Genomic DNA, 18,703 nt, shown 5'->3' with positions numbered 1-18,703 from the left:
TTTGTAAGGCCATACCTGCCATTGACAGTGATTCCTCTAATTGACCTTGGCCAAGTAAATTGAAGACTTCTGGAAAGGATTCACCCATCTCGATGCCGTAAAGAACAATCACGATTCAGGGGAAGAGGCCAGCATATCAACAGTCACAGGAGTTTGGAAGAAGTTGATTCCAACCCTCATGGATGACTTGGAGGCGTTCAAGATTTTAGGGGAGAAAGTACCTGCAGCTGGGGTGGAAATAGCAAGAGAACTAGAACTAGACATGGAGCCTGAAGATGAGACTCAGTGGCTGCCCTGCCATCTCATGATAAAGCCTTATGAGTAAGGAGTTGCTTCTTCTTCTTCTTCTTTTTTTTTTTTTTTTTTTGTCTTTTTGCTATTTCTTGGGCCGCATATGGAGGTTCCCAGGCTAGGGGTTGAATCGGAGCTGCAGCCACCGGCCTATGCCAGAGCCACAGCAACTCGGGATCCGAGCCGCGTCTGCAACCTACACCACAGCTCATGGCAACGCCGGATCGTTAACCCACTGAGCAAGGGACCGAACCCGCAACCTCATGGTTCCTAGTCGGATTCGTTAACCACTGCGCCATGACTCCAGGAGTTGCTTCTTACGGATGAGTAAATAAAGCTGTTTCTTGAGATGGATTTTACTCCTGGTGAACAGGCTGTGAAGATGGCTTGAAATGATAACAAAGGATTTACAACATTACCTAAACCCTTGATAAAGCAGCGGCAGGATTTGAGAAGATTGACTCCAATTTTGAAAACAGTTCCGCTGTGGGTAAAATGCGACAGAGAAAACTGTTCACGGAAGAAGACTCAGTCGGTGTGGCAGACGTCATTGTTGCCATATTTTAAGAACCTGCCACAGCCGCCCCAACTTCAGGGACCACCACTCTGATCAGTCAGCAGCCGTCAACAGCGAAGCAAGACCCACCACCAGCAAAAAGATTATGACTTGCTGAAGTCTCAGAGGATAGCATTTTTTTTTTTTTTTAGCAATAAAGTATTTTAAAATTAAGTTGTGTATTTTTATTGGACGCAGTTCTACTGCCCACTTAATAGAAGACAATAAAATGTTAACTTTCACATGCAATGGGGAACAAAAAAATTGTGTCTCACTTTATTGTGGTATTCACTTTGTTGCCATGATCTGGAATTGAACTTGCCCTGTCTCGGAGGTGTGCCTGTATGTTTTGTGTGTCTGTGGGAGGAGGGGAGCTCAGGAGCTCCTGCGTCCCTGCGGCGCGTCTTGGTCTACCCCCTCCTGCCCTGCTTGCAGCTTTCCCAGCTTCATGGGGAGGATGGACACATGGGATGAAAGAAGGAGCTGTCATTCATTCGGGAACATTTCATGCGTGCCTCCTATATGCGAGGCACTGGGGTTGTAAAGACAAAACAGGTATGGAGCTCCCTGGCGGCTCATCAGGTTAGGATCTGGTGTTGTCCCTGCTGTGGCTTGGGTCACTGCTGTGGGCATGGGTTTGATCCTTGGCCCCAGAACTTCCACATGCAACAGGTGTGGCCAACAACGCCCCCCCCCAAATAAAAACAAAACAAAACAGGTACAAACCTTGCACTAAGGAAGTTGAGAATTTTAGTGAAGATACAGAGAAACGATATTTCAGAGTGATGAATGTGTAACAGAGGTGCGTGTAGTCGTCTGAGAGCTTGGAGGAGGGAGTGGGGTGGCTGCATGGAGGAGGTAACATATGACCTGGAGGTTGAGTAGGTGCTTGGCAGGCAGGGATCAGCTCAGTCCCATGAGACACTGGATTTCTTCATCAGAGGGAGAGCAGTCACTGTTCCCAAACTGCCTTGATCAGGTGCAGCCAAGGAAAAGACTAAACTCTGGCGGTCTCAGTGTGCCTTCCGTGGAGTTGGGAGCATATACCATCCACGGCTTAGAGCCCCTGGGAGAGTGAATCGATTGATGTGGTTTACAAGAGCAAGTGTTTACTTATCAGAAAGCCTCCAGGGGAACTATGTGCAGGGCAACCCATTGGACAGAACTAAGCCAGCACAGGCAAGAAGAAGCAGATGGAGCTGGACTCTCATTAGCCTGTGATGGATTGATCTTCTGTCACTGTTTTCCCAAACCCCCAGCACTTTCAACTTAAAGCTTGTTCAATATTTTAAAACCAATTTAAAACCAATTTTGGGGTTTGCTTTGGAAAAAAAAAAGTTGCAGTAATCAAAAAATGCATTAGGTTTAGGGTCAAGCAGCCTAACGGATGGGAAAAGCTTGATTGGGCCCCAGGAGACATGGGCTGGGTAGTATAATATCAAAGCACAGAAACCGCTCAGCCCTAGAGGGAGATGGTGCAAGTAGCCCCAGATGGCGAAAAGGAAAATCCTTTCACACGGAGGGGACTGAAAGGACATCTGAAGGGGGCTAATGAGGGTTTTTTGTTGTAATAGCAACATTCACACAATGAGGACCCATCTGATGCCTTCTGTCCCAAGGGGGAGGCTACCATTCGATTTTTATGGCTAGATGTTCGGAGGGTCAGCCGGTTAGATTTGGGGTCAGTGCGCTTGCAGAGGGCATCCATGTGGAGGTCACAGCTCTTTGAGCGAAATGAAGGCGACAGAAAATAAACGGGTTCTGTTTGAAGACAAACCTTTTCATTCTCTTGCCAAAAGGAACCGGCTCTTTCCATTGGACGAAATAGCTTGGGGGGCTCCTCCCGTTCCACGTCCAGAAGTAGCTATGGTTGAAACGAGGACCCTGGAGACACAGCACTCCAGCCCCAAGAGAGTAGACGGGTCGCTGCGTTTTCTTTCATTCTCTCCTCCGCCCTGCACGTGGAAAGCTGAAATCCATGGGCTGTGATCCTTGGGTCCCCTGCGGCTGGCTTTCCATTGGGTGTGGCCAACGGGAGACGTGAGCAAGAGACCAGAGGGTGGGAGAGAGGGGTCCCCGAGGTGTCTGTCCTCACCCCGTGGGCTCCGGCTCCTGAGGGTACTTCCTGAGTCACGCCATCTCCTCCTCTCGGCTCTTCAGGCCGAGGCAGTCACGCTGGACTCCGATTTTGGTTCTTGCGACCCTTCCCTACCATGGTAAGTCATCCGTGACCCTTCAACTAAAATCTCTTCACGTGCTCATCGGGGTAGAGCTCTCTCTTCCGCGGGACCCTGAATGGATCAGAACTTGGAAAAAATAAAGCGGCAGCAAACCCCCTCCATACTACTGGCCTTTGGTTTGCAGGCAAGAGTGGACTGGCAGACTTTTCTAGTTTGGTTGGTCCACCTGATTTGCTTTCAAATAAGAGGCATGTGAGGCTGGCCCAGGTATCTGGAGCTCCAGGCAGGAAGGATGCTCTTTTCAGAGAGGTCTTGCTGTAGGGCCATCTCTTTCTGAATTTTCTCTTGAATAAGCCTGTCTTGAATTAATGATTCCTTCTCTGAATTCCCATCATATTGATTGTGCAACATTTGTGGCATCCTATAAACGTAAATTCCATGAGAGCAGGGACTGTATCCCCAGAGCCTATAACTTATTACAGATGTTTAATACCGAGGCAGAATATTAACGCAGGTAGTTAGTGTTGGATACATTCATTGATAGGGATATTGATTAACATCTGTGGCTTAAGGGCTCCAGGGAGTAACACCTCCACAGGCCTTGTTTCATTACAGGAAATGCACATTCCCCACAGGCTGTGTTTACTACAGGAAATGCAAAGCTCTACTGACAAAAAAAGGAATGAGAGGAATGGTGCTTTAATCTAAGGAAAGAAAAGGACAAAACAAAACAAAACAAACAAACAAAAAAACCAAAAAACACACAAAACCCAAAAACCAAAAACTTTCAGGACATTTCCAACCCCAAAAGCCCTATTGGACAAGGACTGATAGAGGCAACTGAACAAGGCCAATGGGAGAAAACCACATTTTTCTGGACCCCACATTGGTGTCCCTCCCTGCCTTTAAGAGATTAAAATCCCTATAGGACAATAAAGAAGGGGCTCTTGTCCCCCCTCCCAGCTGTTCTGGGAGCGATTTGCTTTCCTTTAATAAAGACTTCGCTAGCTTGCTGCCTGTGTGTTTGTGGAGTTCATTCTTTGACTGCTGTCAACAAGAACCCGGATTCTGGTATCATCTTTCCAGTATCATCACTGTTTATTGAATGATTGAAAGAATGTCAGTTTCTTTATAGATGCCCCTGTGGAAAGAGAATGTTGCCTGCCATCCCAGTGAACAACCCATGTTGCCTGAACCCAAGCCATTGGCCTCTACAGCTGCCCCTCCCCAACAACGGTAGACGCCCCCCGCCCCCCACAAGGGGAATTCATGATGGAGAAAACCAAGAAATATTTCATGATCTGGATACTGGCCCTAGATAGTTACCATGCATATCTAAGGAATAATCCCAAAGAGCCCAGGCTGTTGCCTTTTCCCATATCCAGTAAAGCATCAAAATCGTTAACTTGAGATGTCCGTTTTGCATGATCAGCAGTAATCTTTTGATTTCCACTACGTTTTCTTTTTTTTCCAGCAAAAACTCCTACATACCCTGGCTCTTTTCTTATCTCTTCGGAGCAGATCTCAGAGCTATTCCTGAGAAGCTATTCCAGGCTGTAGTCCTCAGAAACCTCCCCAGACAAAACTGAACTCCCACCTTGTAGGTTGTGTGTGTTCCTTCAGTCCGTACCACCATCACGCAACAACCTTCTCTCTGACGTCTCTGAACCCGATCCTGTCTTGGGGAGGCAGGAATGGATGGAACGGTCTTGTTGAAGAGTCTTGCCACTCAGTCCATTTGGTGCCCTTTCGGAATATTCTTTGTCATCCTTATACCCCATTGTCCTGTTGACAAACTCTGACCCACCTTCCATGACTCGTCTGGGGAAGCATTATACAAAGCTATGGTCACTGAACTTTGCTGTAGCAAATTCTTACCATGATTTCTTTCCCTCGAAGTCTCCCCGGTGACCTTCTGCAGAGAAATGTACTTCTCTGCGTTTTCTCGCAGAGTCCAGCAGGACGCAGGGTCTGCGCAAATGCTCGATTTAATGACTGCTAATTGATGGGGTTTGCAGACACCCTGGCCTCTAGATACTGGCCATCGGCTCTTAAGGCAAGCGCTAACTTTCTCTCTCCCTCATTTCTGGGTGGCTTTTCTTCTTTTACTGTGGGGCCGCCTCAACCGTTAATAGCACACTGTCTGCTTCCTCTAGATGGGGGGGATTATTGAGTGGATCACGCCCCTGGAAGCTTCAGGATGAGCAATGCTCTGATTTCAAATAAATAGACGTTCGGGTATCGTGTAAGGCTCTGTCCGTGTTTATTGTAGTTGGAGCATCAGGGCGAAAATTGCTGGAACCCACCCATTCCCCAACAGCCTCAGGTTCCAGTCCGGTTTAGACCTCTGGCCCCAGGCAGGGGAGGTCTCAGGGTCATTATTACTCCCGAAAAGAGGGCCTAGTGAGTTTGCATTTGAATTCCCCCCCCCCCCACTTCCAAGCTAAAATAAATCCACAGACTAAGAGCCTTTGCTGCCTCTTCTATAGAAATGACAATTCAGTCCTAAATCTCCCAATAGGCTCAGGGCCAGCATTTTAGGAGCCGCTGAGAAGACCTGAATTCACTCATTATGTTTCTTTAGTTATGCGAATGTTGAGTAAATACATCCACAAAGCACCTTACAAGTGTTCCTTTTATTATGCTCTCATTTTAGCATTTTTAAAGTTCTAGTATTTAAAATTCTATACTGTGACATTAAAATTGCTCTGGAATTTCTATGTTTGGGTATGAGGTTCCTGTCAATAAAATGACTAAAGGATTTATCCGGGTAGACTTGGTGTTTATACCCTTGCTAACGTCTATGTCAGGAGACACATAATGAGCAAATTCATCAACTGTGCTCAAGTTTTTACTCCTGTCCCTTAAGGTTTGGCTGATCATAATTAATAAATAAAAGAAAATGTATTTGCATTTCCCTAAGCCTGATCTAGCACAGCACAGGGTAAGGCTCAGTACACACGGTCTTTACCTAATCAAGACTGAGAGATGGTTGAGCAGAGTCCATGAGACTGTAAACAGCCCTTTGCAGGAAACTGCCCTCAGCAGAAAACCCCTTTTCTTGTCATTTTAGCAAAGCTACATTGTAACTAATGTTTTCTTTTTCTTTTTGGGCCACCCCATTGAGGCACCATACTAACTCAGGTCGCGAGTGTAGGAGCGCGGGCTTCCATGCCTTCTTTGATAAGGCTATTGATGAACATTTGCGGCTTTAGGGCTCCAGGGAGTAACATCCCCATAGGCCTTGTTTACTGTAGGGAGTGGACCTGCGCCCAGATGGACATCAATCCCTAACCCCCTGTGACTCAGTTTACAGGAAGAAAAAGGCAAAGGAACCATGAGACTTACGGGACATTTCCACCCCAAGACCCCTATTGGACAAGGACTGATACAGGTAACTGGGCAAGGCCAATGGGAGACAAGCACATCTTTCTTGGTACCCCTCCCCCATTTTTAAGGGATAAAAGCCCCTATAAGACAATAGAGAGTGGAAGCTCTTCTTCCCCCTCCCAGCCTGTCCTGGCAGCTGTTTGCTTCCCTGTAAAAAAGACTTTGCTTGCTTGCTGCCTGTGTGTTCACCAAGTTCATTCTTGGGCTATGCGAACAAGAACCTGGATCCCAGTAACATCCTTCTGGCATCACCATGGCATACGGAGTTCGAATTCGAGTCACAGGTGCAGCTAAGCAACACCAGGTCCTTTTTCCCACTATGTGGGGCCTGGGATCCAGTCTGCGTCCAAGTGCTGCTGCTGATCCTGTTGCGCCACAGTGAGAACTCTTGTAACTAACTTTTAAACCAGGCACCCCCATGCTCTACTCATCTCTGGCCCCAGTGAACCTATCAAATCTTGTTTTTTCTAGCTTTTTTTTTAGGGCTGCACCCATAGCATATGCAGATTCCCAGGCTAGGGATCGAATCAGAGCTATAGCTGTCAGCCTACACCACAGCCACAGCAACACTAGATCCGAGCCTCGTCTTGGACCCACACCACAGCTCACGGCAATGCCGGCTCCTTAACCCACTGAGCCAGGCCAGAGATCGAACCCGAAACTTCATGGTTCCTAGTCGCATTGTTTCCTCTGCGCCACCATGGGAACTCCACCGATCAAATCTTTTGATCACACAACACCTTGCCTAACCTGTAGGTTCTGTCTGTAGATCAAAGAAGTGGAAATGAAGAATCAGATGGAAACGGAGAATCAGAATTAGCAGACGCCGGGCTCTCTCCCCGAGCTTTCCCTCTGGTAATCTCCCCAACACGCTGTGTCAACAAACCGTGTGAACGAGACGATGTCGAAAGAGGGATCGCAAGAAGTCAGCGTGAGCCTGCTCTGAGCCCCCATCTCGATGACTAACTGAGATCACGTCCCTTCTCCCTTTTTTTTTCCTTTGGTCTTTTTTTTTGCCATTTCTAGGGCTGCTTCTGCGACATATGGAGGTTCCCAGGCCAGGGGTCGAATCGGAGCTGTAGCTGCCAGCCTACGCCACAGCCACAGCAATGCAGCATCCGAGCCTCGCCTGCGACCTACACCACAGCTCATGACAATGCCGGATCCTTAACCCACTGAGCGAGGCCAGGGATCAAACCTTCAACCTCATGGTTCCTAGTCGGATTCGTTAACCACTGCGCCATGACGGGAACTCCCCCTTTTCCCTTTAAGAACTGTCACGGCTGAGCAGAATCTTCAGAGATGGTTTTGGGGGACACTGAGACCACCATCTCCCCAGACTGCCAGCATTCTTACAAAAAGCACTTTCCCTTTCTACAGCTGCCTCTCGGTTACAGATTTTCGGGTGGCGAGCAGCCGGATTTGAGGTTGGTGACAGTACTGCTAAAAAGACCAGTAATGACCTCCTTGCATCGTACAATACTTCTGCCGGGCCACTCATACAGATAGTTTTCACCAAATCATTTAAACAAAGGCACTTTTGAAAAAAAGATAATGTGAGGTCAGTTCTGATTTCCCTGATTTGGAGATGGTTAGTGCTTTCTCTCTCTTTTCAAAAGACCCCTCTGTTCATGCCAGGCTCCTGCTCCTGGGAAAAACTCTCATGGAAGAACCAGCACAGCCCACGTGGCCAGTAGGGAGTCTGTGTCCCAGCCCCGAGGAAAGGAGTGTTTCTGAAGGGATCCATGGATGGGTGGCTGAAGGCTGCTAGTCTGGATCTTCTTCTTCGTCTTTTTTTTTTGTTTTCTTTTTAGGGATGCACCCGAGACATATGGAAGTTCCCAGTCCAGGGGCCTCCATTACAGCCACAGCAACGCAGGATGTGAGCTGCGTCTGTGACCCACACCACAGCTAACAGTTACGCTGGATCCCCAACCCGCTGAGTGAGGCCAGGGATGGAACTCCCGTCCTCATGGACACGAGTCGGAATCATTTCTGCTGCGCCACAGCGGGAACTCCTGGGTCTGGTTCTTATTGGTTTCAGTTGGAACCTGTGAGGGTCTCCGGAGACAGCGCTTGTCCCCGATGCCTACCTCGAGCCCAGCTGTGAGGAAGGAAGCGAACACTGTACCTGAGCCACCGCTGCTGAGGCCTCAAACAGGGCGCTGCATTCGCCTTCGTGGTACGACTCCTTACAGTCCCGGCAGAAGACGAGCTGCAGAGGAACACACGTGGGTTAGAGGGGGGCTTGCCGGCCACCTTTGGTCACCGCACAGTTTTTCTGTTCCAAGCTCGTTCCAGTCACGCCTCAGACAAGGGTGATGGTTTCTGAGGCAACTACTCTTTGCAAAGAGAAGTAGAGTTTTATATATTTATTTATATATATGCAGTTTTTTTCTCAGGCTGCATCTGAGGTGTATGGAGGTTCCCAGCCTAGGGGTAGCCATCAGCCTACACCGCAGCCATGGCAACACTGGATCCGAGCTGCGTCTGCGACCTATACCACAGCTCATGTCATTGCTGGATCCTTAACCCACTGAGCGAGGCCAGGGATCGAACCCGGGTCCTCATGGCTACTAGTTGGGTTCATTAGTCCCTGGGCCATGATGGGAACTCCAAAGTCTAGTTTATATTTTGATGGCATTGATCACGCTTTACCAAAGAGTGTTCCAAGCCCTGCAGCGGGGTTTCAAACATGAATGAGGGACCTTTCCTTTCTTTAAGCTGTTTCTAGCCTAGCAGAAGAGATAGACATGCAAAGAAATACCAGTAGCCAAGGGTTGTTGGTGTTAGAATACGAGGAAAACAATTTCAGTCAAGAATTTCGAGTCTAATGTGTGTTTATCTACCTAAAGGGTTTATGTATCTATGTTAATGGACTTGTTTTTGTACGAGAAGCCCATTATGAAAGAAGAAGGCACTGTCATGGGTTGAAAGACGTAGCTGCAAATTCATAACCCCCAGCATCGCAGCATGTGACTGTGTTTGGAGATGGGCCTTTAAAGAGGTAAGTGACATAGAGTGAGGTCTTTAGGGTGGCCCAGTGCAATAGGACTGGTGTCCTTATAGAGGGGATTGGGAAAGAGACACACACAGCCTGACAGTGACCTTGGGAAGGTCACTGTAGCCAAGGAGCGAGGCCTCAGAAGAAACCAACCAACCTCACTGCCCCCTCGTTCTCAGACGCTGCGCCTCGTGAACTGGGAGATTACGTTCCCGTTGCGCGAGGCCCTGGCTGTGCGGTGCTGTTACCGCGGCCCCGGGACGCTCATGCAGGGCTGGCGAGGATCTTCTCGCCCGGAGACCTTGCCCCTTTCGGAATCAAGCGCCCATCCCCATCTTACAGAGGAGGAGGCTGGGGAGCGCCTGCTGGGCGGGGAAGCGGTCTGGCGGGCGTCTGGGAGCGCGGGGCCCCTTCAGAACATCCTTCCCCATCACCACCCTGCCCTAGAGGCTGCTGTGGTGGCCGAGGGGGTGGGCTCTGCAGCCTGACACATTGGGCTGGAGTCCTCATGCCATCACCTGCCAACCACGGCTCCTTGGGACAAACACCTTGACCTCCACGCCCCAGTTTCTGCTGAAAAAACCCGGAAAACCATGATAACTCTCTCATAGGACCATCGTGAGGGGTCCGTGAGATGACATATACCAAGCGGCTACAACCGTGCCTGGCATACATTGCATTCTCAGCTTTAGGAGATGCCAGTGACGCATTGTTCCCCTACCTAGTCGCACAGCTGGAGAGGAAGCTGACTCCCTGGAAAAGTGGTCCTTCCGTGATCACTTCCTAGGTGGGGAGTAACGGCTCTCACAGCAGAAGCCGTATTTGCAGATGATGTTCTACCAGGGGGGAGAGCGTGGGCAACAAGCATGGCGGTTTTCGAGAACAGGTGCAGCGTGATCGGGTACCCTTCGCATCGAGAGGCAGGCTCTCTATCCCTTCTGCTTAAACCTGGGTGTGTGGACGCTTGGCCAATGACATATGGTAGAAGTGACAGCACGCCTCTCTTGGGGGGTCTAGGCCTTCAGAAACGGGCAGCTTCCACTCTCTGTCTCTTGCGACACTTGCCCAGCCATCCCTGGAGAAGTCCACGTGGAGAGGCACCGAGGCCCCCAGCTAACAGCCCCGGCCGAGCTGTCAGCGGACAGCCAGCTCCCCCGGGCAGTGATGTGTCAGAGCTAGACTTCAAGGGGACCTTTCGGCTCCTGGAGGGGCTGCTCCTGCTGACCCCACGTGGAACAGCGACAAACTCCAAATCACAGGTTTGTAGGCAAAACCAAAATAAAGCAAGGCGGGAACAAGATTGTTGCTGTTTTATGTTTGTATTTTATTATTATTATTTTTTAATGCTTTTTTTTTTTTTCCATTACGACTGGTTTAAATTGACAGCTGGCTCTGTCAATTTTCTACTGTACAGCAAGGTGACCCCGTCACACATACATGTATACATTCTTTTTCTCCCATTATCATGCTCCATCCTAAGGGACTAGATATAGTTCCCAGTGCTACACAGCAGGATCTCATTGCTTATCCATTCCAAAGGCAAGAGTTTGCATCCATTAACCCCAAATTCCCATCCATCCCACTCCCTCCCCCTCCCCCTTGGCAAACACAAGTTGTTGCTGTTTTAAATCACTAAGTTTTGGGGGTGTTCTTCACCCAGCAATTGATAACCCATGCAGCAATGGTATCCAATGTCTGGAAGACTCAAAAAAGTTCCAGGGATTTGAGAGTTCTCCAATTGACATAGCATGAGTCAGGCATTTAGCTCAGTTTTGTTTAAGATAAGACTTATTCCTGGAGTTCCCGTATGGCTCAGTGGTTAACGAATCCGACTAGGAACTATGAGGTTGTGGGTTTGATTCCTGGCCTTGCTCAGTGGGTTAAGGATCCAGCGTTGCCGTGAGCTGTGGTGTAAGCTGCAGGCGCGGCTTGGATCCAGCGTTGCTGTGGCTCTGGCATCGGCTGGTGGCTACAGCTCCGATGAGACCCCTAGCCCGGGAATCTCCATATGTTGAAGGAGCAGCCCTAGAAAAGGCAAAAAGACAAACAAATAAAAAAAGACTGATTCCAACTGCTAAGCAATCCCCCCAAAAAACACGGTATAGAAAAACCAGCTTTATCCCCAAATGCATCCCTAAAACGCATCTCCACTCAGCCTTGCCTCAGCATCACAGCCCATCCGAGGCATCCGTTCCTTCATGTTGTGTCCACCATGGAGACAGACTCCGTTCCCATATTCAGTTTCCTGTTTTAGCAACTCATCTGAAAATTATTTTAATCCCAGGACATAACAAAGAAGAAAGACGAGTATTAAGTAAGAGAAGGGCCTCTTCTACAGACAACCTGTCCTGCCAGTGCATCCAGAGCCTTACAGCCTTCTTATCTCTTCTTACAGCAAAGAGACGGAGCCAAAGTTTCAGGCTGGTGGGAGAGGGCTGTGTCAGGATGGCCTTTACACAAACCACCATAGCACTGCTTTTAATGTCTGACATCTTAATTGTCCCTGAATTGAAAGCTAATCCAGTGGAGATCCTTCTCGAGGTTTTTCTATTTCTTTTTAAGGGACCAGCTCCTCTTTGGGCTTGTTTCACATTCACCACTCTGCTCTTAGGTTGAAAACTGTGAGCTGTACGGTTCAATCACTGAGAAGAGCTTACGGGGTGAGTTCAGCCCACCACTTCCCGTCGAAGCAAGTGTGATCTCCTGGCGTGACAGGGAAAGCGCTGCACATCTTATTAGTTCGCGGATGAGATATAAAATCAGTTTCATGGTAGAGGAGCACCCCGGAGGTTGATCAGTTTGTCAGAATAAATAGGCCTTTCCTGACACAAAGACATTAAATTCCCTCTCATACCAGTACTGCAAAGAATGGACTATAAAAAAAAATAACAGAAAGAAAGAGCATATAAAAACTAAACCCTCACCACTCAGTATGGCAACCGGCAAGCCAAAGCTGAAAGAATGTGCTAGTGAGATAATCTAGCATTAATGCACCTGTTAATTGGCTTCTATTCAGAGAGTAGAACTTAAATTTAGATACATCGGGCCCTGGGCTTCCTCATTAAATAACTCAAATCTGTCTCATATTCAGAAATATCTAGAAGGCTGATTTGATCTAGAAATATGCTCAGGTTTTTAATTAAGTTATTCAGAACTTAAGACTGTCAACCAGGGGATTGTATAAATGCTCGTGAAGGTCCCATCGTGGCTCAGTGGTTAACGAATCTGACTAGGAACCATGAGGTTGCGGGTTCGGACCCTGGCCTTGCTCAGTGGGTTAAGGATCCGGCATTGCTGTGAGCTATGGCACAGGTCACAGATTGGATTGGATCCTGCGTGGCTGTGGTGTAGGCCGGCAGCTACAGCTCCGATTCGACCCCTAGCCTGGGAACATGCATATGCCACAGTTATGGCCCTAAAAAACAAAACAAAACAAAACAATTGATTAAAAGGCAATACCTATGGGCTATCTTATCTTAGCTCCTGTGATGTTAGTTTCATATGTCAACTTGGCTAGATGGTAGTCCCCAGTTATTCAATCCAACACTAATCTGGCCCTTCAGTGAAGGTATTTTGTTGGTCTATACGGCCTATAGTCATTGTGAGGAAGGGAGAGGGTTCTAGGTAACCTGGGGAGGGCGGATTCAGTCATTTGAAAGGTTTTTTTTTTTTCTTTTTTTGACATTTCTTGGGCCGCCCCTGCGGCATATGGAGGTTCCCAGGCTAGGGGTTGAGTCGGAGCCATAGCCACCCGCCTACGCCAGAGCCACAGCAACGCGGGATCCGAGCCGCGTCTGCAACCTACACCACAGCTCACGGCAACGCCGGATCATCAACCCACTGAGCAAGGGCAGGGACCGAACCTGCAACCTCATGGTTCCTAGTCGGATTCGTTAACCACTGCGCCACGACGGGAACTCCTGAAAGGTTTTAAGAGCAGAAATGAGGCTTCCTTAGGAGGAGAGTTCCAGCCTGTTCTTCCTGGCAGCCTCCCTCTGGATTCAGGACTTGCCCAGCCAGCCCCACAATCACAGACGCTGTGATTCTGTCCACTTAAAAATATGCACAACCTAAAAGCTGAAGTTAAGCTGTATCTGGGGCAAAATGAGGACTATAGCCTGGGAGGCAGCTTTTCAGATACAGCTCTGCAAAACCTCTCCTAAGACAGAGGGGAAGGTCAGCGTACATGTGATTTCGGTGAAAGGGGAGGGGGAGGCGCATGCAGCCACACACGGTTTACAGAAGGTCACTGCTAGTCTCGTGAAGGTCACTGCTGGTCTGGAGGAGCAGATGTCACCAGGAAGGATTTTAGGGGCTTTCTAGATATGAAGAGATACACGAATTGGGCTCATAAAATCTTCTCCTGAAAACATCTAACTCTTTGAAGACCTGTTCTGCCAGTTTTCCAAGCACACAGAACAAGCCTCCCTCTCACCACCCTGAGCTCCTTTCAGAGGGTGTTGCGGGTCAGCGGCTGCAGTGGCTCGTGATTCAATCCGTGTAGAGGCGGATGGCAAGGACCAAATTCCAGCCCCCAATTCCCTGCAATCTCTCTCTGTCTATATAGATACTTGGTAGAGAAGTATATAAATATATAAAAATATGTCCTAGAAATCTAGTGTAGCTATAGGTAACTATTATAGCTATAGATACCTATAGATGTTTATTTATAGATATTAATCTATATATTTATAAGTCTACGGGGACTGCTAAGCATGTCTAGGTATCTACATCTAGATAATCTGTATCTGTATCTGTATTTATCTCCTACAGATTCTGTCTCTCTGGTGAAACCCTAGCTGATACACCTCAGCTCCTCTAGAAAACATTTTACCAAGTCAGTTTATTTTTACGAGGTCAGTTATTCTTTTGCAAAAGGACAGATGTAAAGACCACAAGGATTTGCATGTTACCTGTTATTTGAAAAACTGTAATTTAAATCTTTTTCACTGTTTGTGTGTTTTTCTATTTAGGGCCACACCTGTGGCCTATGCAAGTTCCCAGGCTGGGGTTGAATGGGAGCTGCAGCTGCCGGTCTACATCACAGCTCACGGCATGCTGGATCCTTAACTCACTGAGTGAGGCCAGGGATCGAACCGTCATCCTCACAGATACTAGTCGGGTTCATAACCCACTGAGCCACAATGGGAACTTCTCCCTGCTGTTTTTAATCCCGAGCATCCCCAGGACCATTTGTCTTAGGGCTCAACACCAGGACCAACTCAATCATTCCCAATAGCACGATGGCTTCCCTTTACTTGACAATGAAGCTGGTGATTCAATAGGTTTTTCTCTTTGGAGTAGCTGCAGGTAGAAGGTTGGTGCCAGACTTCTCACTTAACTTTAGTAATTAGCTCATCCCAGATGAGGTATGTAATTTCAAAATAACTACTCAATAAGGGATAAGTTCAATAGGACAAATTTTGTTTCCTGACAAGTAATCGCTAAACTATTCCTTGCCACTCAAGTCATATTTTTGCCCTCCAATTAATATGTATTGAGTGTTTACTCTGGGGGTGAATAAACTCTTGGACCTGAACAACATATAAAAGAACAGCCTATTGTAATACATGAAACCATACAGTGAAATTTATATTTTTCTAAAAAATCAGATGCAATTTAGTGTTTAAAAGTGAAGCCTTTTGGGAGTTACTGTTGTGGCTCAGCTGTTAACAAATCCAACTAGGAACCATGAGGTTGTGAGTTTGATCCCCGGCCTTGCTCGCTGGGTTAGGGATTCGGTGTTGCCGTGAGCTGTGGTATAGGTCACAGACGTGGCTCGAATCCCGCGTTGCTGTGGCTGTGGCGTAGGCTGGTGGGCTACAGCTCCGATTCAACCCCTAGCCTAGGAACCTCCATATGCCACGGGTGCAGCCCTAGAAAAAGACGACATAAAAAAAAAAAAAAAAAGTAAAGTCTTTTGGAGTTCCCATTGTGGCTCAATGGGTTAAGAACCTGACATAGTGTCCGTGAGGATTCGGGTTTGATCTGGTGTGGCTGTGGCTGTGGTGTAAGCTGGCAGCTGCAGCTCTGATTGGACCTTTAGCCTGGGAACCTCCATATGCCACAGGTGTGGCTGTGGGAAAAAAAAAAAAAAGAAAGTAAAGCCTTTACAGTGAGAGTGACTTGAAGTCAGAGGCCCCTTCTCTGTCATTTATTGTCTATGTGATCCTAACATCACTTTGCTTTAGTTTTTTGCATCTGTAAAGAAGAAATAATAAGATAATCAATATTTTACCTAGTTTCTGGCCCATAGCAAACATGAAGAATGGTTTTTTTCATGGAGTTACAGTGTTTTATAAGCCAAAAAATTCTATAGAAAAGTCAGGTGATAGTGAAGCATCTTGTTCACTGAAGCACGTCTCAGGATACTGACAACCACTATTGCTTTGTGAAGACCTGAGTGAGACGGAGGACCTCCCGGCACCTGCCCAGGTTGTCACCTCCCCATAGGCGCTGTAGAGAAAGAGATGCTGATCTTGCGTTGCTCTGCGGAGGTACCATCACTGCCATCCTCTTAGGAAATCCCGTACCACCTACCATAGAGTTAAATGAACGTCCCATCATGCTCATCATTGAGCATCACGGCAGTAGAGAAGTCTGTTGACCGATGCCTGAATGCGAGATCCCGCCCGCCCGTCATGGAGACATTCAAAAGAGGTCTGTATATTTTCTCTTTGGAAGCAGGAACAGGAATCAAATGAACAGCTTCCAGTGCAATCAGAACACGCGCGTGGCTGCTACTCAATAAAGCTGAGAGCCGGTCGGTACCTACAAGTAATGACCCTCAAAAGAAGGGTTTGATCCTTAAAGTGGAGTGATCTCTGTATGAAAGCCCAAGCTTCCCTGTGCCTGTTTTCTGTCACGACAGCCTCTATCACAAAAGCATTTTATTAGGTGCCATTTATTTTGCTCCCGTGGGCTCTGAAGTTCTGTGTTACAAGAACAGGAGACAATCAAATAGATTCTCAGGACCCCTTAGTAGAGTCGAGGGAAACGTCGAAACCAGGAAGCACGCGTGTGTACTTTGGGAATAGATGGAATATTTTTCTTTTAGGTAGACGGCTTTCCAGAAGATGGCAGCAGTGATATATGAGAGGTGACCCCAGCGTGTTAAACCGATCAAAGGCGTGAGGCTCCCTGTGGGGTGACTGGCTGCTGATACATGCAAAACTCGTTCTGACAAGACAGCGCCGCAGAACGGAACCCGTGTTAGATTATAATGCGCTAAAACACAATTTTGAAAAGAGAACGTCAGGTTATTTCCTTTCAAGTACACGACCTCTTAAAATCACACGATCTCGTGGTGGGAAGCAGTCTTCAACTGTGCCCTGCTCTACATACAAACAGACTGAGACTGTCTCTTAGCATGCAGTCTCCAAATGGCTAAACATAAATTATCTCGAGGACAGTGAATAGGGCTCCAAAGCTAAATTCTTCTGTATTTTTTCAAGTTCTACACAAATCATCGAGGATGGTCATATAATGTCACCGAGGGTCCCAGAAAATACGGTGACATCTACAGCCCCCAGGCCCTGAATTATTTTCGTGGTAGGTGTGCTACCCTGAAGAGCCCCTTACTCTCCTTGGTCGAATTTCCACTCTCGGGAGCCCTTAAGAGAACTCTGCCTAAGTGTCATGACCTCATCCGTCCAAGTATGTGCCCACTCTGTCCTCTGGCTGCACAGACTCTTAATTTATACACTTACTGTAAGTAGGATCTAATGGAAAACTCTATATCACCATCTGCTCAGAGCCAGGGACCTATTAGAAAAGATGAGCTCATACAATGAAGAGACCAACTTGCTTTCAACAGGGCTGAACTTGGAACCTTCAATTAAGCAAGGAGCCTAATAAATGCTCCAGATGGTGGGGCTGGTGCTTCTGGAGAAGAGACTGCTAGGAACTGAACTGGCCAATTTAGAATTATAGACAAAACTATTTGAACTTATTTCTTATTTAAACATATTTATAGTTGTTTTTTTACTTCAATAAAAATAGGAAAAATATTTATAGTTTCAAATTTAAAATACTTACTGGCCATTTATTTTTCCCTTTTTAAAAACAGCTTAGGAGTTCCCTTCATGGCTCAGTGGTTAATGAACCTGATTAGGATCCATGAGGATGCTGGTTCAATCCCTGGCCCTCGTTCAGTGGGTTAAAGATCCTGTGTTGCTCTGGCTGTGGCGTAGGCCAGCAGATGTAGCTCCAATTCAACCCCTGGCCTGGGACCTTTCATATGCTGTGGATGTGGCCCTAAAAAGCAAAAAACATAAAAAAAAAAGGCTTAATATTGAGGTATAATTTACATAGTCATAGGTTTTAAAAAAAGTTAGGAACTCCTGTCATGGCTGAGCAGTAATGAACCCGACTGGTATCCGTGAAGATGTGGGTTCGATCCCTGGCCTCCCTCAATGGGTTAAGGATCCAGCGTTGCTGTGAGCTGTGGTGTAGGTCGCACGCAGACGCGGCTCGGGTCTGGCATTGCTGTGGCTGTGACATAGGCTGGCAGCTGCAGCTCTGATTAGACCCTTAGCCTGGGAACTTCCATGTGCCGCAGGTGCGGCTCTAAAAAGAGAAAAAAGAATAGTTTATTTATTTTCGAGTGGATGATACCTGCACTCATTCAAATTCAAGAGGTGTAAAAGGCAAATGGTGAAAAACACGTCTCCCTTCTTCCTTGGTCAGCTTACAAAGCTTCCCAGAGACAATGGCTGTCACCTGCGTGTAGAAATGCTCTTTTGAGACTACAGATGGTACATATGCGTTATGGAAGGTGCTTTTTCATTTAATACATTTATAGTCTGCTCTGTATCAGTGCCTGTTGAACAACCCTGGATGGCTGAGTTCTAAACAGCCACGCATTATTCAGGTTGATAGATGGATCGTAATCCATTTAAGCAGCATTCCCATGGTCCTTTCCAATATTTTGCGAGGCTACACAAAGCCGCAGGGAAAGGCCTTCCTCGTGGGTCATTTTGCACGTGTGAAAGGAAATCTGTAGCATAACCTTCTAGAAGTGAAATCGCTGGATCAGAGGGTGTGTGAAGTTTAAATTTTGATTGCTTCTGTGAGCCTGCTCTCCATGGAGCATGTGCTGGGCCCGGGCCCAGTCCTGAGGGGTGTGAGGGCCGGCTCCCGTCCCCCCCAGCACGCTGCGTCCCCCACGAGAGCCTTTGTCAAGCAACGGCGCGGAGCGGAAAGAAGCTCTAGCTCACGGCGCGTCTGCTAAGACCTCCTTTATCTACGGTGCATCGCTGCAGAAACACGCTCCTGGCCCGA

General features: G+C 47.5%; 1 protein-coding gene across 1 annotated transcript in view; it reads right to left on the bottom strand.

Annotated features, from left to right (window-relative positions):
• PRKN (parkin RBR E3 ubiquitin protein ligase) overlaps positions 1–18,703 on the bottom strand; it is a gene marked incomplete at its 5' end in the record, with an annotated part of 1,030,308 nt that overhangs the window by 30,012 nt on the left and 981,593 nt on the right. Inside the window, 1 exon segment of the mRNA NM_001044603.2 lies at positions 8,549–8,632. Coding sequence (NP_001038068.2) covers positions 8,549–8,632 — 84 coding nt within the window.

The sequence above is a fragment of the Sus scrofa genome, chromosome 1 (genome assembly GCF_054392235.1).
Source record: "Sus scrofa isolate SSC_HxYL_T2T_F1_AM1 chromosome 1, Sscrofa_HxYL_maternal_Yorkshire_Landrace_v2.0, whole genome shotgun sequence".
Classification (NCBI taxonomy): domain Eukaryota; kingdom Metazoa; phylum Chordata; class Mammalia; order Artiodactyla; family Suidae; genus Sus; species Sus scrofa.
This window is presented reverse-complemented; position numbering and strand designations above follow the sequence as displayed.